The 17,274-nt window shown below is 40.2% G+C and overlaps 1 protein-coding gene and 1 long non-coding RNA gene across 3 annotated transcripts in view; one reads left to right on the top strand and one right to left on the bottom strand.

Annotated features, from left to right (window-relative positions):
- The window catches only part of nol4la (nucleolar protein 4-like a), a 42,272-nt gene extending 31,197 nt beyond the window's left edge, over positions 1–11,075 (bottom strand). The window contains exon 1 of the mRNA XM_073867872.1: positions 10,081–11,075. Within this exon, the coding sequence (XP_073723973.1) occupies positions 10,081–10,422 (342 nt within the window). The 5' untranslated portion in view covers positions 10,423–11,075. The remainder of the gene's footprint in view (positions 1–10,080) is intronic.
- Positions 10,123–12,340, top strand: LOC141363971 (uncharacterized). 2 transcript variants are annotated; one of them, XR_012369681.1, is made up of 3 exons: positions 10,123–10,255; positions 11,265–11,352; positions 11,864–12,340. It is a non-coding gene; the product is annotated as an uncharacterized lncRNA (long non-coding RNA). The 2 variants fall into 2 exon arrangements; XR_012369680.1 differs by having other exon boundaries at positions 11,905–12,337.
- The last annotated feature ends 4,934 nt before the right edge of the window (positions 12,341–17,274 follow it).

Raw genomic sequence — 17,274 nt, 5'->3', positions numbered from 1 at the left:
TGACAAAAAAGGTTAGGAACCTTTATTTTTAAAGGGACACTCCACTTTTTTTGAAAATCTGCTAATTTTCCTGCTCCTCTGGAGTTAAACATTTGATTTTTACCGTTTTGGAATCTATTCAGCTGATCTCTGGGTCTGATGGTACCACTTTTAGCATAGTTTAGCATAATCCATTGAATCTGATTAGACCATTAGCATCCAAAGAGTTTCAATATTTTTAATACTTGACTCTTCTGTAGTTACATTGTGTACTAGGACTGGCGGAAAATTTAAAGTTGCGCACTGCCCGAAAATAGTCCCCTTGGTTACATTCAATAACAGGGGACTATTTTCAGGTGCTGTGTAATATCATTGCGCCTGCTGCAGCCATTTTACAGCAGCAAAGTTCTTGATTATTACGCCAGTTTGAGAGTATAGTTCCTAGCATATTTGCCTAGAAAATCCAACATGATCTCACAAAGTTCCGTGGGATAGTCACGGAATTTTTTGCTCATTTTTCCGTGACATTCTCACGGATCTCCGCATATTTCCGTGGCCCTGCCACGGACTTTCTTTTCCGTGGCATTCTCACGGATTGGTTACTCAACTGCTTTTTCCTATTTTCAAACCATTGTCGCTTCGGTTTAGGGTTAGATTTGGTGCTTGCATTACTTTGTCACTGTAAGTATTGGTTTATACAATTTTTTTTTAGTAAACTTTAATCAATTGTCACCTGGCATTGGGGTTAGAGTTGGGTTTGGGTAGGGATGTCATTTTATGTAAATCTAACCCTAAACCGAAGCGAAAATGGTAAGAAAATAGGACAAAACAGTTGAGTAACCAATCCGTGAGAATGCCACGGAAAAGAAAGTCCGTGGCAGGGCCACGGAAATATGCGGAGATCCGTGAGAATGTCACGGAAAAATGAGCAAAAAATTCCGTGACTATGCCACGGAAATTCGTGAGATCAGGTTGAGAAAATCACAACTTTTATTTTTCCATCAGTCTTAGTACACGATGTAGCTACAGAAGAGTCAAGTTTAGGAAAAATATCGAAAGTCTTTGGGTTTTTTTAGCACGATGCTAATGGTCTAATCAGATTCAATGGATTATGCTAAGCTATGCTAAAACTGCTAGCACCAGACCCGGAGACCAGCTGAATGGATTCCAAAATGGTAAAAATCAAATGTTTAGAGGAACTGGAAAATGAGCATATTTTCCAAAAAAGTGGAGTGTCCCTTTAAGAGTGAATATGATTGGAACAGAGCGAATGTGTTTTTCTTTATTCAGACATAAATATAATAAATGAACAAACTGTGGCTCAATAGTTGGAGCATTACGATAGCAACACAGGGTCCCAGACGCACATACTAATAAAAACCACATACATTGAATGGCCTGTAAGTTGCTATGAATAAAAGCATCTGCCACATGCATAGACATGTAAATATAAATATCCACAATAAATGTTGCATTCAAAACCATGAGTCACATCTCACCTGTTGTCTTTGATCCACAGTTTCCAGTATTATTATTCAAGTCCATATCGCAAAAGGTTTTGGATGAGTTTCACGCTAAAGTTGCAATCGTAAAAGTGATGCTGAAGTTGCATTCGTATAGCTATGCTAGCATTTGGAAGCACCACTAACTGTATCGGCGATGATTTAGTGTAGTCTGATCTCAAATATCTAAACACTTAATATCCAGCTGTATATTTATGAATTGGCTTGTTTGTTAAAGCTGCCATAACACATTAAAGTGATATAGTGCTGGAGGGGAAAATGGGGTGAGGAGGGGTGGGGGGTGATATTTGTATTAAAGTGGAAAAGCCAGAAATGTTTGTGTGTGGCCGTGAAAGACAGAAAGAGGAACTGTTTCAACAGTGCAGCCGATTCAGATTAGCTTGCTGCAGATCTGATAACAGGTCACTTCTTGAAGTCCCATTTCCATCCTGAGAGGCCAGCAGCAGGTGTGGACCCACAAATCATACAGGCACCACCTTTCAGCAGGAGGTGGGGGATTTGCAAGAGGTAAGGGTGCGGTGTGAATTTGTGTGTGTGAAGGTCAAGAAAAGAAGGATGAGGTGTAATCCCTCTGTTCCTCTACTCTTCTCATGTCTCCTTCCTTTTCAATCATGCCACCCCATCCATACCTTAAACGCCTCTCCACCTCCCTGCCACTGTTAGTTCAGGTTGCCCCCCCATTAAATACCCTCCCATGTTATTCAGCTCCTAATTCAACTCTGACCGGATGCATGGATGCTCTCAGCTCCACGTACAAGCATGCTCATCCCCTACATTACATTATCTATCACACCTGTCACTAGAAGCAAGCCTCCCTTAAATTATCTTCAGCTAAAATATTAAGAATCAGGCATTCAACCCATATCGATCGACCACTAATTTCCAACCTCAATGGATGTAGTTACGTGCTGAATAAACCCAAACCACAAAAATAAAACACTTGTTTGCCGTGCCGTGTGTTTTTTAAGGTGTCTGCTTGGTCATGTGACCCTGGTGTCATGGTGTAATTGTGGGATGGGAGGGGGGGCGCCGACAGTGAGACAACCGGACAGGATCACAACGCTAATGAGAGACTGCAGCAGTTAATTACAAAGGAGAGATAGAAAGAGAGAGAGAGTGGCATTGAGAGTAGGGAGGGTGAATGTGAGGAGGGGGTGATGGAGTGAGACACTCTTTTGTCCCAAAGCTGCATCCTCCCAGAATAGAGATGGAGAAGGATTTGATTCACTCCACTCACACACACACATATACATACACACACGTCCTCTCTGTGCCGCTCAGGGAGGCAATGTGTACCGGGACTGTGCCTGTGTGTGGTAATCTGTGTAGGTGTGTAGTAGCTGTGTGTATTTGTAGGAGCTTTCTCTGTGGAAGGGGGGAGGCCCTGGAGCCAGTTAAAAATGGTGTTAATTTCTTCTCCTATGGGAGAGGAGAACAGTCTCTCCATGGCAACAGAGAGAGAAGGAGCCAAGGGGAGGAACACCAGAGCACCACCATCCTCGACCCTCTCTCATCCCATACACACACGTGTGGTACACGCAAAGATAAAAACACTGAAACGTACATGTACATGGGCCCTAAACGCACACTTATGCAGGCATTCACAGATGTACAAACCTAACGCACCACATTCCTAAAGTCGTCCTTATGTATCTATAGGTCCTAGACACATATACAGCTTGAAATCTTATAAACAATCATAAATCACCAAAAACTGGATGTGAATGTGGATGCAAATTGAGAAGAGATAGCGGATTGTCTCAAACATCCATTTCAAATAGACAGAAACTGAAGTGGGTCAATCAAGCTGTGTGTGTAGTGTGCGGTGTGTACGATAGTGAGAACAGTTTTTGCTACATCTATGTCAGACGTGGCAGATTTTTTCTCTGATTTGATTTCTGGCAGCTAATAACACAAACTTTATGTAAAAAACAGCAAAAACATTTTGTTCAAAAAAGCAGGGCCTGAATCAGCAGGTGGAATTTGTAGCATACCAAGCCCCTCTCAAACTTTTATTTGTACCTTTATGGTACTGTGAGTTATTAGGTTTTTGCACGATAAACTTTATGAGGTTGAACAGTGAACTGATTTTAACTTTTAAACAGCGGCGGCTTGGACTGCTCATCCGAGGGGCGCTAATTCAAAATAAGTTTTCGGAGTGTCGTGTGTTGTTTGTGTTTTCAAAATATGTGTTTGTTGCGTCATGTTATCCATGTGGATTACGTGTTTTGTCAAAATAAATGCCTGCTGCACACACATCAAAACCGCTTATGATAAAAGAGACGCTCACGTACACAAAATACGCTCAAGACACTCCCTTAAAGGTGCAGTGTGTAATTTTTAGAAGGGTCTCTTAAAAGAAATGCAAAATAATATACAAAACTATATGATCAGGGGTGTATAAAGACCTTTCATAATGAACCGTTATGTTTGTATTACCTTAGAATGAGATGTTTTTATCTACATACATCGAGAGTCCCCTTACATGGAAGTCGCCATTTTGTGCCGCCATGTTTTTACAGAAGCCCTTAACGGACAAACTTTTTTTACTAAGTTGTCTCCGACGATGACATGTTTGTTTCAAAAGCAAGGGGGAGCAGTGAACTAAGCCGTTGGTTGCAATGTGCAACCTCACAAAAATGTACACACTGCACCTTTAACAGTAAACTCTGATTAGATTATGAAAGTATCTCTTTTATCATAAACCCTTTAGACGCGTCTGCATCAGGCACTTATTTTGACAAGACACGTGATGCACAGAAGATCTTTCAATGCGCAGAACACATATTTTGAAATAAGGAACCACACACATGGGTGACGAATTCGCATCGAGTGCCTTCTAAAAAATAAGTCACCGGCCGCCACTGCTTTTAAATGATATGTTTTGTGTCACTAGCATCACCAAACAGAATAAAAAAATACACATTTCAAACAGGTTTCTTTCTCCCACCTGCCACTATGGTCAAAAAATAAATAAAAAAAGGAAAACAGCAGACAGTCCCATGCTGATTGGTTGAGTCAGTCTTGGTAATGTTTTGATGGCACCCCAGTGCCAGTGTTTACACATTTAGGGGCAAATAAGCCTACAGATGGTTTAGTTACAGTATTCACATTCAGCTGGAATGCATTTTATTATTTAATAATGTTATAGAATTCTGCATCTATGCAAATAAACAACATGTGATGTTTTTTTGTGTCTGTGGGCACTGTTGCCCCCTGTTGCACTGTTGCGTGTGGACAATGTGACTGTTTTGCAGATCATATGTGGACAGCACCGTGCTCTCTGTGGGATTTTCATGTCTTAACCTGCTATTGCAAATGCATCATGCAAAACGTTAGCATTCATGCAAATGACTGGTAGATAAAAGGCCACTGTTGAGGTAGAGGCAGCTAGTGTCTTTGGGTTGGGAGGCGTGGGGAGAGGGCCGAGGGATGGTCTGTTTAGATCCCCTTTTCTCCGAGGCTCTCTGCAGATACGCTCACTAATTAATCACTTATCATAATGAGATTTTTCCCTGAATTTTTTCTTCAGCAATATGCTAATAATGGAATGAAAAAGTGGTTTAAATCCTCCTTTCACCCATGTGTGTACGTGTGTACTCTTGTTAGATATCATTTGGTTGGATGTGTATTTTTAAAATCAGTCTCCAAAAGCAAAAGGTCCTTTAGGGTAGTGGACAATGTCTTTTGATCCCTGCAGGAATCTTGTGTGACCTGGAGCGTTGAGTAAGAGAGAGAAGACACTAAAAATCACACACATCGATTAAAATGATGTTTTGCTCATCTTTACCACAAAGCATGAACACATTTACCTGCTATTGTAGTATTTTATCTCTTGATTCGGTATCAGTAGGTATTTTTAGTTTTTGTTTTACACTTTTGTTTTATCCCAGCACAGCACAATTTCTGAAGACACTTTCTTCTTTTTTTGTCCCAAAATTCCCTCATCTGAGACCCAAGGCCTTATGTTATGTTGCATTAGGTTACAGGTATGATGTAAGACATCGCAGCTTTTCGGAAACAACTGTTTGCTTTTGTATCTCCCCATCATCCCTCACTAGATATAACAGAATGAGCGAGTTCCTTGACCAAAACATTTCAGCAGCTCAGAGAGTAAAACCTGCTCGGATCTCTTGCTATGGGCCTGTACTGCAGAACACGGACTAAACCCCCACACTGCCACATTCACGTACACGGCGATGAGGATATTTCTGTTTCTGTTGGCATAGCAACAGAAAGCAATCATTTCCCTCACTTAAAATCTTGCGGCATCCTTTCTTCTCCTTTGCCCTCTTAATAAGAAAAATCATTTAAAAAAGTCTCTCTCCCTGGACTCTTCTGCAGTTTCCGAAAAATCGAAGAGGGAAAAATTTGCGGTAGGGGTAGGAGATGCGGGCAGCGCAAAGTCACAAAATTAAATATTTGGTGCATATGCGGCAAGTTTTTAGACTTATTATCGAACTCTAAGTGGTCGCGAAAATATATGAGATGGAGTGATTGCGTGAGAGGTGCTTTTGGTCCCGATGTTACCCATAACAGGTGATAAATGAAGTTACACCCCCTCACAGAGAGATAAAGCAACAAAGGGAAAGAGTAAAAAGAGGATTGTGTGTGTGAGAGAGAGAGAATATTAAAGTGATACACAGAAAGAGTTTGACAGACAGAGAGCAGAGCAAGCCTGTGATGCCCTGCGGCTGAATTCGGCACCACTCTCATAAAAACAAAGTCTACAGTGGGTCTGTGACACAACAGATACATATTTAATAGCTTTATAAATGATCTGTACGCTATGAGCACAGTCAGCATTGACAGTATAACACAGTCATACACAACAATCAAGGCTTATTTTGCTCTCATCTCTAAACTGATGAACCCAATCTTACAACAATCCGCAACTTTTTTGCAAGTTGACAGACGCATTCAGATGAATTCACAGCTATTTTGCCAAATACTGATACATGATACTGAACTGGACTTATCTCTCTTTCTCTGCGTTTCTGTTTGTACTTCCTCTAACTTTCTCTTAAAACCACACAGGATACCCCCCTAAAATACACACAAAAACTCCACCTCCAGCCCTGAGTAGCCCCTTGCTTCACCATCCCTCACTCCTCCTCGCCCGCATAAACTGAAACTTGGCACATTCATGGAGCAGCTGCATCAGTGAGGCCCTCTGCCACCCTACAACATCCCACTCTGCACTGGGGTTGCAACCCACACCATGGCACCCTGTAGCACTGGCACCAAGGGTGCAGTGAAAGAAAAGAGACACTGGGAGGGTAAAAGGAGGAGGAAATTGTAAAATGGGCTGGCACGGAGCACCCTGGATGAAGTCAATTTTGTGTTTACTACTGATAATAAAGAGAGAGACTGTTAAAAGGGAGAGAAAGAGAGACAAAAATAGTTCTCATACATACAAAGAAGCAGGAAATAAAAGTACAACCAGGAAATAAAAAAATAAAAAATATGCATACAAATGCAACAAACACATCTACAGTTTAAGGTCTAATAAAGATATAAACAATTCCCAACCCAATGTCCTATCAATAAATGTGTTGTAAAATTTTCACACGATTCACAGTTGATTTACAATTTGCGACATGTATAATTTAAGTGTAACCAAATAGATGATGTGCCACACTTTGTCTGTATCTTATTACTGTAAAAGGGTCCCTGGTTGCCTCAGTTCCTCTTATTATTTGGCTCTGTTCTGTTTGTTCTGTCTTTGTTTGTTGTCTAATTTGCGTATATAGAGAAGGTTGTGGAGGATCCCCTACTGTTTAATCCTTAATGAGATAGTAACGCTGATGTGAACATTTTTCTCTCAGTGTATGTGTGTTTGTGTGTGTGGTTACACTTCCTTGTTTTTGGACACTTTGTGTCATGCTGATTGGTGAGGGGCACAGCAAGGTTGGTTTAAGAGGAAGTGACATCAGCTAAGTTTACATGCATTGCCCTTCGTATAAACGCTATCATGTTTCATAATTCAGAACATGCAAATTATGAGTTTGTGTAGAGTAAAATATTTAGAAATGTGTTTATATTTATCTTCACATTAACATTAAAAGTTAATAAATAAATTTTGATTAAACTAGGATCTCACAAAACTAAAATTAAATGGGTTCTGAACTATATGTGGTGAAACCAACATGCAAACCGCTGCTAAAAAGCACATTTATAACTGGACTCAAAATGTATATAGCACATGTAACAACTTCCTCGTGTGACAATTAGCTTTGCACGCCATATATACGGCTATAGATCATATAAACTCTTTCATATGACGAAACTGATCATCTGTGTGACTGACAGATCGCTTGGGAGATGTATAGTGAGTGTCATAAAGTGACAGAAGGCCTTAAGAGGATCCATAGAGGCTCCAGATGACTGGTCAACAGTATAACAAACGTAGACATTAGGGAACTGATAAATTATGATTGTAAATGCCAGTGTACAGATTTCAGATCCGCCACAGTTTACATATCTGTAGAGAAAGAGGGGGACTGGTTGGGGGAGTGTGCGTGTGTGTGTGTTGGGGGGGGGGCAAAGTTCTCAAATAGGAATTCTTAAATGTAATCATGAACTTTACATTCACATCAGACTTGCGCATTTATTCCATTACGAGAGCAATTTATGGATAGGGAACATGTAATTGCCACAGGCTCAATGATCGTCCTTTGGGTTGTTAATCCCACACGCCTGTGTTGAGGGTTAACTATGGCAAGAGTTATTCCTATGATCAGAGTTCTGCCTCATTTCATCTTAATACAGTCTTATAAATTAAAAGCACACTGGGAGCTGCCTGTTACGAGCTGTCAAACAGTTACATAGCAATTATCTGCTATAACAAAGATTAATCAATGCTAATTTAGCTTTGGTTATGTAAAATTAAGGTATTTTTGTTATTTTTTTTGTGTATAAATTTCACGCATTGGGTCCTGCTGGCATGAGTGCTGATGCTGTTTTCAAATAATCAAATGACACGGGGATTTTATATGAATACTTAACAGGTATGAACAGTCATTAAAATTGCATTAAAATCACCATTGTTCTTAATATATGTCCTTATTTTTCAAAGACTGAGGTGTGCCAGTCTCTGGGGAGTCGGTCCCTCCTGGCTGGCAAACAAAGGTCTGTTGGTGGGACCTCTTGAGGGCAACACTCAAAATGGTGTCTGTTCTTGACACTAGTCTGAACAATGACATTATGCACCAGTGGTAGGACCTTCATAGTGTTCAAGAAAACAGCACATATATATATCAGCCTTTACTGTACAATGAATATGATCACATTTTATTGATTTAATTAAAAATCTCCATTTGCTCTAACGTCCTTTTGTTTCATGGATCTGAAAGAACAGCAATTTAAACTACTATTAGCCGGCTATACCCACAAGACTGGATATTTAAATTTACCTCCAGAGCTTTGTGACCCATCCTTTTCATGCATATGGAAATAGTAACACGTCTATTCTTCTTTGTGCATATTTTGTGCATCAAAGTAATTCCTAATGAAATACGACACTGGTTTTGCTCTGGTTGTCTTTCTAATGATGAATCCTGACACAGTCCTGGGATGTGTGAAAAAAAAGCACGCATTCTGGAGCAGAACAGGTAGGTTACCAGAGCAACGGGTGCCAACCGTCCGCTCCGCCCTCATCCGGTGAAGAACAATGAAAGAGCGTGTCCTCTCCAAAATAACCGAATAAACCTTATGAGGTTCATACTTGCTATTATACGCATTTGTATAAATTGTTCAACGTGTGTCATGCCTCTAAAAGATGCAATGATCACCAAGCGCGAAAGGATGTCAGTGCCTGATATGCCCACAGGAGGAGGATGGTGCGCGAGACCCTCAAGTGGTCCAAAAGCGAAGTCTCTCAAACACCGATTCCACAACGGTGCGTCCATCTTACAACACGTTCCCCAAAAACCTTTACATCATTTTGACAGTGTTTTAAACTCTATTATATCGTCAGCCCCTCGGGCAAACTACATTTTGCGCACGCCCCTATGCACCCCGGTATTCCCAATAATTGGGTACACCAGCTCTCCATGCGCGCGCTCCCTCCTGTCATCGTCCAGTGTTCGTCACGATACAAACAAAAGTAAAAAAAAGCGCTGTGAACCACGTTGTCTCAATCAACATTATTGTTACATGCTGGGATGGAAACAGGTCACGTTGTGATTTTCAGTGCCATCCCGTCAGCAGGACAACGTCATGCTTATTCGTCAGGCGGCGCGTCTCGGGCGAGATACCATTACTACACCGCCGTTATTGCTGCGAGGGACCGGCGTTGCTATGGCAGCCAGCTCTCAGAGTAAGACTGTTCTGCCCGGTTGGGTTGAGGGATGCTCGGTCAACCCTCGGTGACAGAGAGGTGTAAGATTGAAAAGTTGCGCACAGCAATGTGGGTTGCGCGTATCCTTCGAATCGAATCAAACGTGTGAATGATAAAGGTTACAAAATTGGGAAAACCATGCAGGAAAATTAAGTCTCACAATCACAGACATACACTTAACTTAAGTGCATACACACAAACAACACACGACTGTCAGGTGAAAAAAAAACACTTTACCGTAGACTTGACAGGAACGTACAGGACGGGCTTCCCCGATGGCTCTTTCTTGTTGTGCTCGCCCAAGATGTTGCTGCCGACCTGAAACCCTTTGGACTTCACCCAGAATTTGAATTTGGCGTTGATGTGGCTGTTGTCGACGTAGACACCATCGGACTCTTCGTTCTGTAGCAGGGTCTGCATAATTTTGTTGTATTTTCGTCGGGTAACGGTCTTTGTTTTACCCGAGTCGCCGTAAGTCCGGAGACACCAGTCCTGAAATTCGCTAAACATCTCTGCCTCCAGCACGACGGGACTTCGGCTCCTTTTCGTTAAATCTGTGCATGGTTTCTTAGTTGCCATTCCTTCCTCTTTGTGAGCCGTGCCCCTCTTCGAAACGACAGAATGCAACTACAAAGCCTCTAACTGAAAATGATAGTAGCGTCCCCCTCCTCTCCCTGTCCCGCTACGAGTACGATAGCTTTGACACCGGTGCTGGATGTCTGCCTCCGCTAAACAAGCCGGAAAAAGTCGTATGTGTGCCTGTTTTGGGCAGCCGCACACCTGTTTGCAGAAACGCCTCGCCTACTGTCCCAAACCGCAACGGCAAATGTCACTTGCACACATCATCCGCTGAGGAACTGAGAGAGGGGGCCGTCCTACCAAGCGGGTATCTCCCACCTGCGCGTAAACGGCTCGAGGAGCAGTGCAAGTGGGAAAAACCCCGATGGCCGATTTCGTAAATAAAATAACGAAGTAAGGATGTGGGTCCAGTAGAGGGTAAAAAGCTCTGCGTAGTAGACTTAAACGACCCACTTTAAAACGGCCGGCCCGAGACGACGTTTAAATGCGGGGTTTTGGCACGACCCAATTGATAGCGCGATGTGTGGCCAAAATTATTCTGAATATATATTTATTCTGATGTTTGTCAAAATAATCCACTCAGTGTACAACAGATTGCCTTCACGAGCTTCAGTCACGCGCTAGGACAGTCCCAGCCTTTCCACCTGTTTGAATCGGATCTGCGCGTGCAGCGCTGACAAGAGCAGCGCGCGGCCACGCTATAAAGACCGTCCCAAATTGACATTTTTCGTTAAAAATTTTCAGCATTTAGTAGCTAGTGGTAGCTTTATAACGAAAACGTATGACGTGGCTTAAAACATTAAAAACTATTTAAAATAAAGTGGCATTTCTGTCTTTTTCAGGAAATGCTGTACAGCGCGTGGACGGACAACGGGCTAGCTGCTGTCGCAATACAATTATATTAAAACAATTTTACAAACACAAATAAGAGTAAGCGGCGCTATTTCTTTTAATCCAAGTTTGTTAAACATTTTGTGCATCGAAAAAAAATCTATCTAAGTTTGTAAATACCTGCAATGAATAAAAGAAAACTCACTATATGAAATGTTTTTTTTAAATAAAATAAATAAATCATGCTTATTAAATAATAATGATAATAGCAGTCCACAATTGTCTTTTTTGCATTTATACAAAAATGCACCAAAACTAATGAACTTTTAAAAGAACTGAAAAGGTTTAAAGGAACTGAACAGTGTCATATTTTGTGATATTTTAATGTAATGACACATATTGCAGTTTTTATCATTCTAACAAATTTATCAGCACCAAAAAGATTTTTTTATAAACCTAGACTCTTACTGTTGTTGCTAATGCTTGTGACAAATGGGCATGTAGTCAATTTTTTGTTTTGTCTTATTTCACGTTTCATGGTTTTCTAACACATTTTGTAACAGTGCATGTGCTCAAATTGGTTATATTGTGTGTGTGTGTTCATATACAGTATGACTGCTGGTATGTGAGCATGATCTCTTCTTTTGTCAGTTGTGCGAGTGCTCCGGGGCTGTGTCGAGGACCATGCTGGGACTGCTGGTGATGTCGGCTGCTGTTGCTATGACAGCAGCTCAGCTCCAGCAGCTGAAGAAGCAGAACAGGCCGCCTGTATCTGCCCCATCCAGACTGCATTGCCTCACTTCACTCTTGCAGCTCCAGAATCTTCTTTCAGTCCTGGAACCTGTTCACAGCTGTAAAATGTTTTCCTGCATTTGGAATTTCTCCCTGAGCTCTAGAAATATTTTTTCGTAATTCTCCTACATGTATGGATGAAGCTGACCGGAATGTGTGCCTTTCAGACTTAAAGTGGCATTTCCGTTTGTTTAAATGTCATGTTAATTTCCCCCAGCAGCATACTGGATTGATTTGTAAGTGGCAATAAACTGTTTGACTGACAGCACAAAAGCTCACCTCTTGATTGGCAGCAGGCTGCATATCTTTCCCAGATGCCCCCCCCCCCACCTTAGTTAGCAAAGATATTAAGAAACCAATTAACAACTCAATGCAACGATAAATTCAGATTACATCTTTTTTGGGGGAAGATGTGTTTGAATCAGTTCTATAATTTATTAACCTCAATGACAGCAATTTATCTTTTTCTGTTTTTCAACAAAAGAGAAAGTTTGCATTTGCAATCAGGGTTAAAGGAATAGTTCACCTAAAAATGAAAATTCTGTCACCATTTACTCACCCACATGTAACTACACAGTTGATGGCCACTGACTTTGATAGTACTGTTATTTCTACTATGGAAGTCAGTGGGTACAGTCTTGTGCATCATTTATCAAAATATCTTTCTTTGTGTTCAACAGAATAAAGAAACTTCAACAGGTTTAGAAAAAAATTCGTGTACTGATGACAGACCTTTCATTTTGGGGTGAATTATGCCTTTAAACTGTTATCTGTAATTCATTATGAGTGTTTCTTTCATTTACCATTTATATGGTTTGACAGTAAAGAGAAACTGTGCTGAGGTGTTTGAGAGTGATTTTTATTGGTTTTGAAGTCAGAAGCAAGAGCCTATGTAAGGTGATAAACAATTTAAAAATAGCAGTGTGTGAGCACATATTAAAGTAATTACTTGAGCTTTCAAACACTTTCCTTGATTTACCATTAAAAAAATAATTTAATGTTAGCTAATTAAGAACTATAACAAGCTAATTATGAAATGCAAAGTAATTTAGTATGAAAATGACCCTTAACGTATGGTTGTTTTTGCTTAAAATAGTCCAACTAAAAATAGAATCGAACTTCTGCAATGTATCTTGCGTATAATAACAATTACCTGATGTCACATAAATGGTAACTTATTAAAATTGTAAAGAGACATTCATTTACACTGTAAATTTTTTTTTAAAACAAACTGTTGCCAGTAAATAACATAAATGGTAAATCTACAGTAAGTTACTGCAGGCAGCTAGTTGCCAGTAATATACCATTAATACTGTAATTTCTACAGAATTGTTTTACAGTGTATTTGTAGAAAAATTACACATCTACAGAAGGAGAATATATGACTATATTGTGTGATTTCTTTTATAAATTACTATATGTGACCCTGTCTGTGAAATCTAGGCTACAGTCTCCAATAATCTAATTTTGAGATTAGAAACATCAAGTATGAATTAAATTGCTGATTTAATTTTTTCTCATAGCATTATTCAGTCAACATCAAGGTTATATTCACAGAATGTTGTTTACGTTATCCAGGATGAAAACAAAAAATCCTAAAAACAATCTTATGTAGGCATACCTATGCAAATCTACTCGGGAGCGTGCTGTTCAGGTACACGTTTCAAAATTATGTGCACCCAATAGAATTGCATTTCTCTTAGTTTCATCATTTTGACTTAACTCCGTATACAGAGACGTGTGATTGTCAGGTCCTGGTGGTGATTGGTCTGTTTCGGGCCTAAGCATTATTTGTAAGTTGGCAGATCAGCTCTCAAGAACTAATCGCTAGCAGGGCTGGAAGTCTCTAAGCAGAGCTTACCCCAACATTTCTACATCATGCCCTCTGGGTATGATTAAACCAACATTAAACACACAGTCACTGAAAAGAAGTGCTGCTATTTTGTCCTTGTACATGTGTGTATGTGTTTACGGTCCTGTGAAACATTTTGTGTTTCTTCACTTTGGCCACCAACGTGGTGCATCGCCAGCATATGCCTACAGCGTGCCAGGTGTCTGTTACAGCAACAAAGAATGTATCTCACTCCCATTGAGAGCATGTGTGTGTGCAGAAGTGAATGGAGGAGAGGGGATTACTCTGCCAGTGCAGAGGAGGCTGGTGTTTTGTATTTGTGTGTGTACGTGTGCACTCTGCTGCTTAAATTTGCCAGCTCAGGGTGGGTGTTACTAAAGCTGCGCATTAGCTTAGAACTTAGCTTAGGAAAAGACAGCGACTTTTCCTCGTTTAATCTCTCCCTCCCTTTTCTTGATTTTTCTCTTTTAGGAGCTCTACTCTTCTGTTTTCCATTACCCCTCTCTTTGAAATTCGACAGCGCCTTTCTGGAGCAGGCCTATCTATCTCTGTGGAAAGGTAGAATTCAATTGCAAATATAATGCATACACACACACCAGTGCAGTGTGTGTTACATTAGGTCTCTCTCATTTTAAGACCTTTTGACACTGTTGACCTTTGCCCCTTTGATTGGTGCCGGAACACCCCATGGCCCGAATTACATCAGGATCAGCTGGTGCCATGATGAGGTGGGGGTGTAAATGCGTGTGTATTTGTGCAAGAAGGGGGTTTATCATTTCACATTGTTAATAAGCCTGTCGCTTCATAATTAACCCACCCCCTTCACACCCCACCCCTTAATAATCTTTCTTTCCCTATCAAAGGAGGACAATGATGAACATTCAGCCATCGTCTCCACACCCTGTCATTTCGGACTGGAGGAGGGAAGGAAGCCACGGAAAGGCAATCTCTCCCCCTTTCAGGTCTCTTAGAGGGTCACATGACTCATCGCAGCCCTATGGTGGCAAGTCTTGCACTCAAACTGTAGTGATTAGTGTCAAGCTCATCCTCTGGGTCTTTTGTGGGATGTGTTCTGACTTTGTGTAAGTGTGTGTGCGTGTATGTGTGAATGCATTTGAGACTTTATAAGAAAGACTTATGGACTTTCTCTGCTGTTTATCATATCTGACGCCTCATCCTAAATAATCTTTTACTTATCTAAAGGGCCCTAAAAACTAAAAGAGGAGTGAATGAAGGGTAAAAACAGAGAGATTGAGACAGCCTGTGTGGGAAGTGCTGAATCAGATGAAGCTGAAATGCTGACGAATAGTATTAATATTGCCATTTTGATGGCTGATGAGTTGACTGGTGATCTATTCACTGCTGCCACCTTAAGTTCACCCTTGGAACTGAACTCTTATCATTTAACCTGACACAATGTCAAAGTCTTTTGAAGCTTTGTTTCAAAGCTGTATAAAATAGATATGTGCAATATGTTAATTCATATTTATTTTACACTACAGTACAGAAAAATGGAGATGACACAATATTTTCATTTATTAATACGCACTCTGAATGCAGTCCATCAGAAAGTGGACTTTTTTTGTTTATATGTGTCAACCCTTTCCTATGTTTCTATTCTAAGTAGACAGTAGAATGCTGTGTTTATTTCAACACAGTGTTGGGTTAGAAATGAAGAAACCCAGCCGTTGTGTTAAATAAGCCCAAAAATGTTTACATTTAATCCAACAATGTGTTAAAGGGGCAGTGTGTAAATTTTAGCAGCATCTAGTGGTGAGGTTGCGAATTGCAACCAACGGCTCAGTCCACTGCTCAGCCCTTGCTTTTGAAACGCATAGAGAAGCTACGGTAATTTTTTTTAGAGTGCACATTTCAGGTAATTTGAATAAACTGAATCGGGTATTTGGGTGAGTGAGTGCTCCACAACCAAGACTCAAATATTGCTCTTAATAATGCATTATTGTTTTTCTGTAGTAGCAATAAGTGTGAATTTAATATTTGTCTTTCAATCCGTGTCTCTTTAACTCATGCAGAAAATGCATGAATTCGAATGCATTAAATTGGTTGTACAGGTGGTAGGTGGTCGATCTGTTTGTTGTACAGAGAAAACTGAAGAAGTGCAATGACACGAACACACACAGACCTCATGGGATATCAGCGTAGGGTGGGCCAGGACCTGGGCAGTCAGGCTGGGGGGCAGTGGGAAATGTCAGGACAGGACAGCCAAGAGGCTGTAGGGAAACGACAGAATGGGCATAGTCACCATGGCAACGCAATTGGCCCAAGCAGTTCGAGGCAACCGGTAACCAAGTAACAGGAAATGAGCAGTGAAAAGGGGGAGAAGCAGAGATGGAAGATGGAGAAGGAGGATGATCTTAGCTAATGGGACAGGCTTGAACTCTTTTATTACATAAAAACACACATGTGTGCATTCTTAATCCACTGTAGCCTCAAGATGTATGTTTATGTGTGAGGGTAGGCCTACCATATGTGAAGATTGGCTGATTGACATAATCTCAGGGGTGTCGTCAAAAACATACAAACAAAAAAATATAATCATGCTAATTAGAGTATCACCCATAAAAACATTTTAGGATTCCTGGTTTGACTTATGGAGGTTTTTTATTTTTCTGCAATACTTTTTCTAAAGCAACAAGTTGAAAAGAGTTATTTAAGGATCAACCTTGTCGTCTTGACGACATACTCATATTAGTTAGAGACAAATATAGATCTAAAGATCCACTCTGTACACTGCTGTTAATTAAAATAGACTTTAATTAAGTAGACACAATATGCATTTAATTACACAAAAGAGTGATTTCTTATGGAAACACTGGAACAAATCATAAATGGATAAGACATACTGTGAACAAACTGTGATGAACATGCTTACTTTCCCCATGAACAACAACAGAATATTTTTAACCCTTTAACTGTCAACCCCCCCCCCCCCCCCTTAAGTGAAAAGGTGGTCTGCACCTTCGAATTACCATAAATCTGGAATTCTTTGGTCTTAAAGCAAAATCTTGGTCTCTTTTTAAAGAAGACACTTTATAGTTTTACAGTGCACTCTTAGAATGCATGTTTTTAAAACAACACATTAGTGTTGATTCTGGGACAACACACTAAATGTCTAACCACCCATCTCTGTGTTATTATTGAAACAACACATTTTTGTGTTACTTTTAAAACAACTTGTGTTATATTTTAACACAAAATCAACACAAAATGAGAAAGCTTAACGCACAAAGATGTGTAAAAAAGTAAAACATCCTTTCTAAGAGTTGTGAATATTAAATCAAAAAGTTATACCAGTTTAAATTTTTTTAATAATAAAAATAATGCAATAAACTATGTATTTTATATTTAAAAATCAT

Source organism: Misgurnus anguillicaudatus, chromosome 5, assembly GCF_027580225.2.
Source record: "Misgurnus anguillicaudatus chromosome 5, ASM2758022v2, whole genome shotgun sequence".
Taxonomy (NCBI): domain Eukaryota; kingdom Metazoa; phylum Chordata; class Actinopteri; order Cypriniformes; family Cobitidae; genus Misgurnus; species Misgurnus anguillicaudatus.
This window is presented reverse-complemented; position numbering and strand designations above follow the sequence as displayed.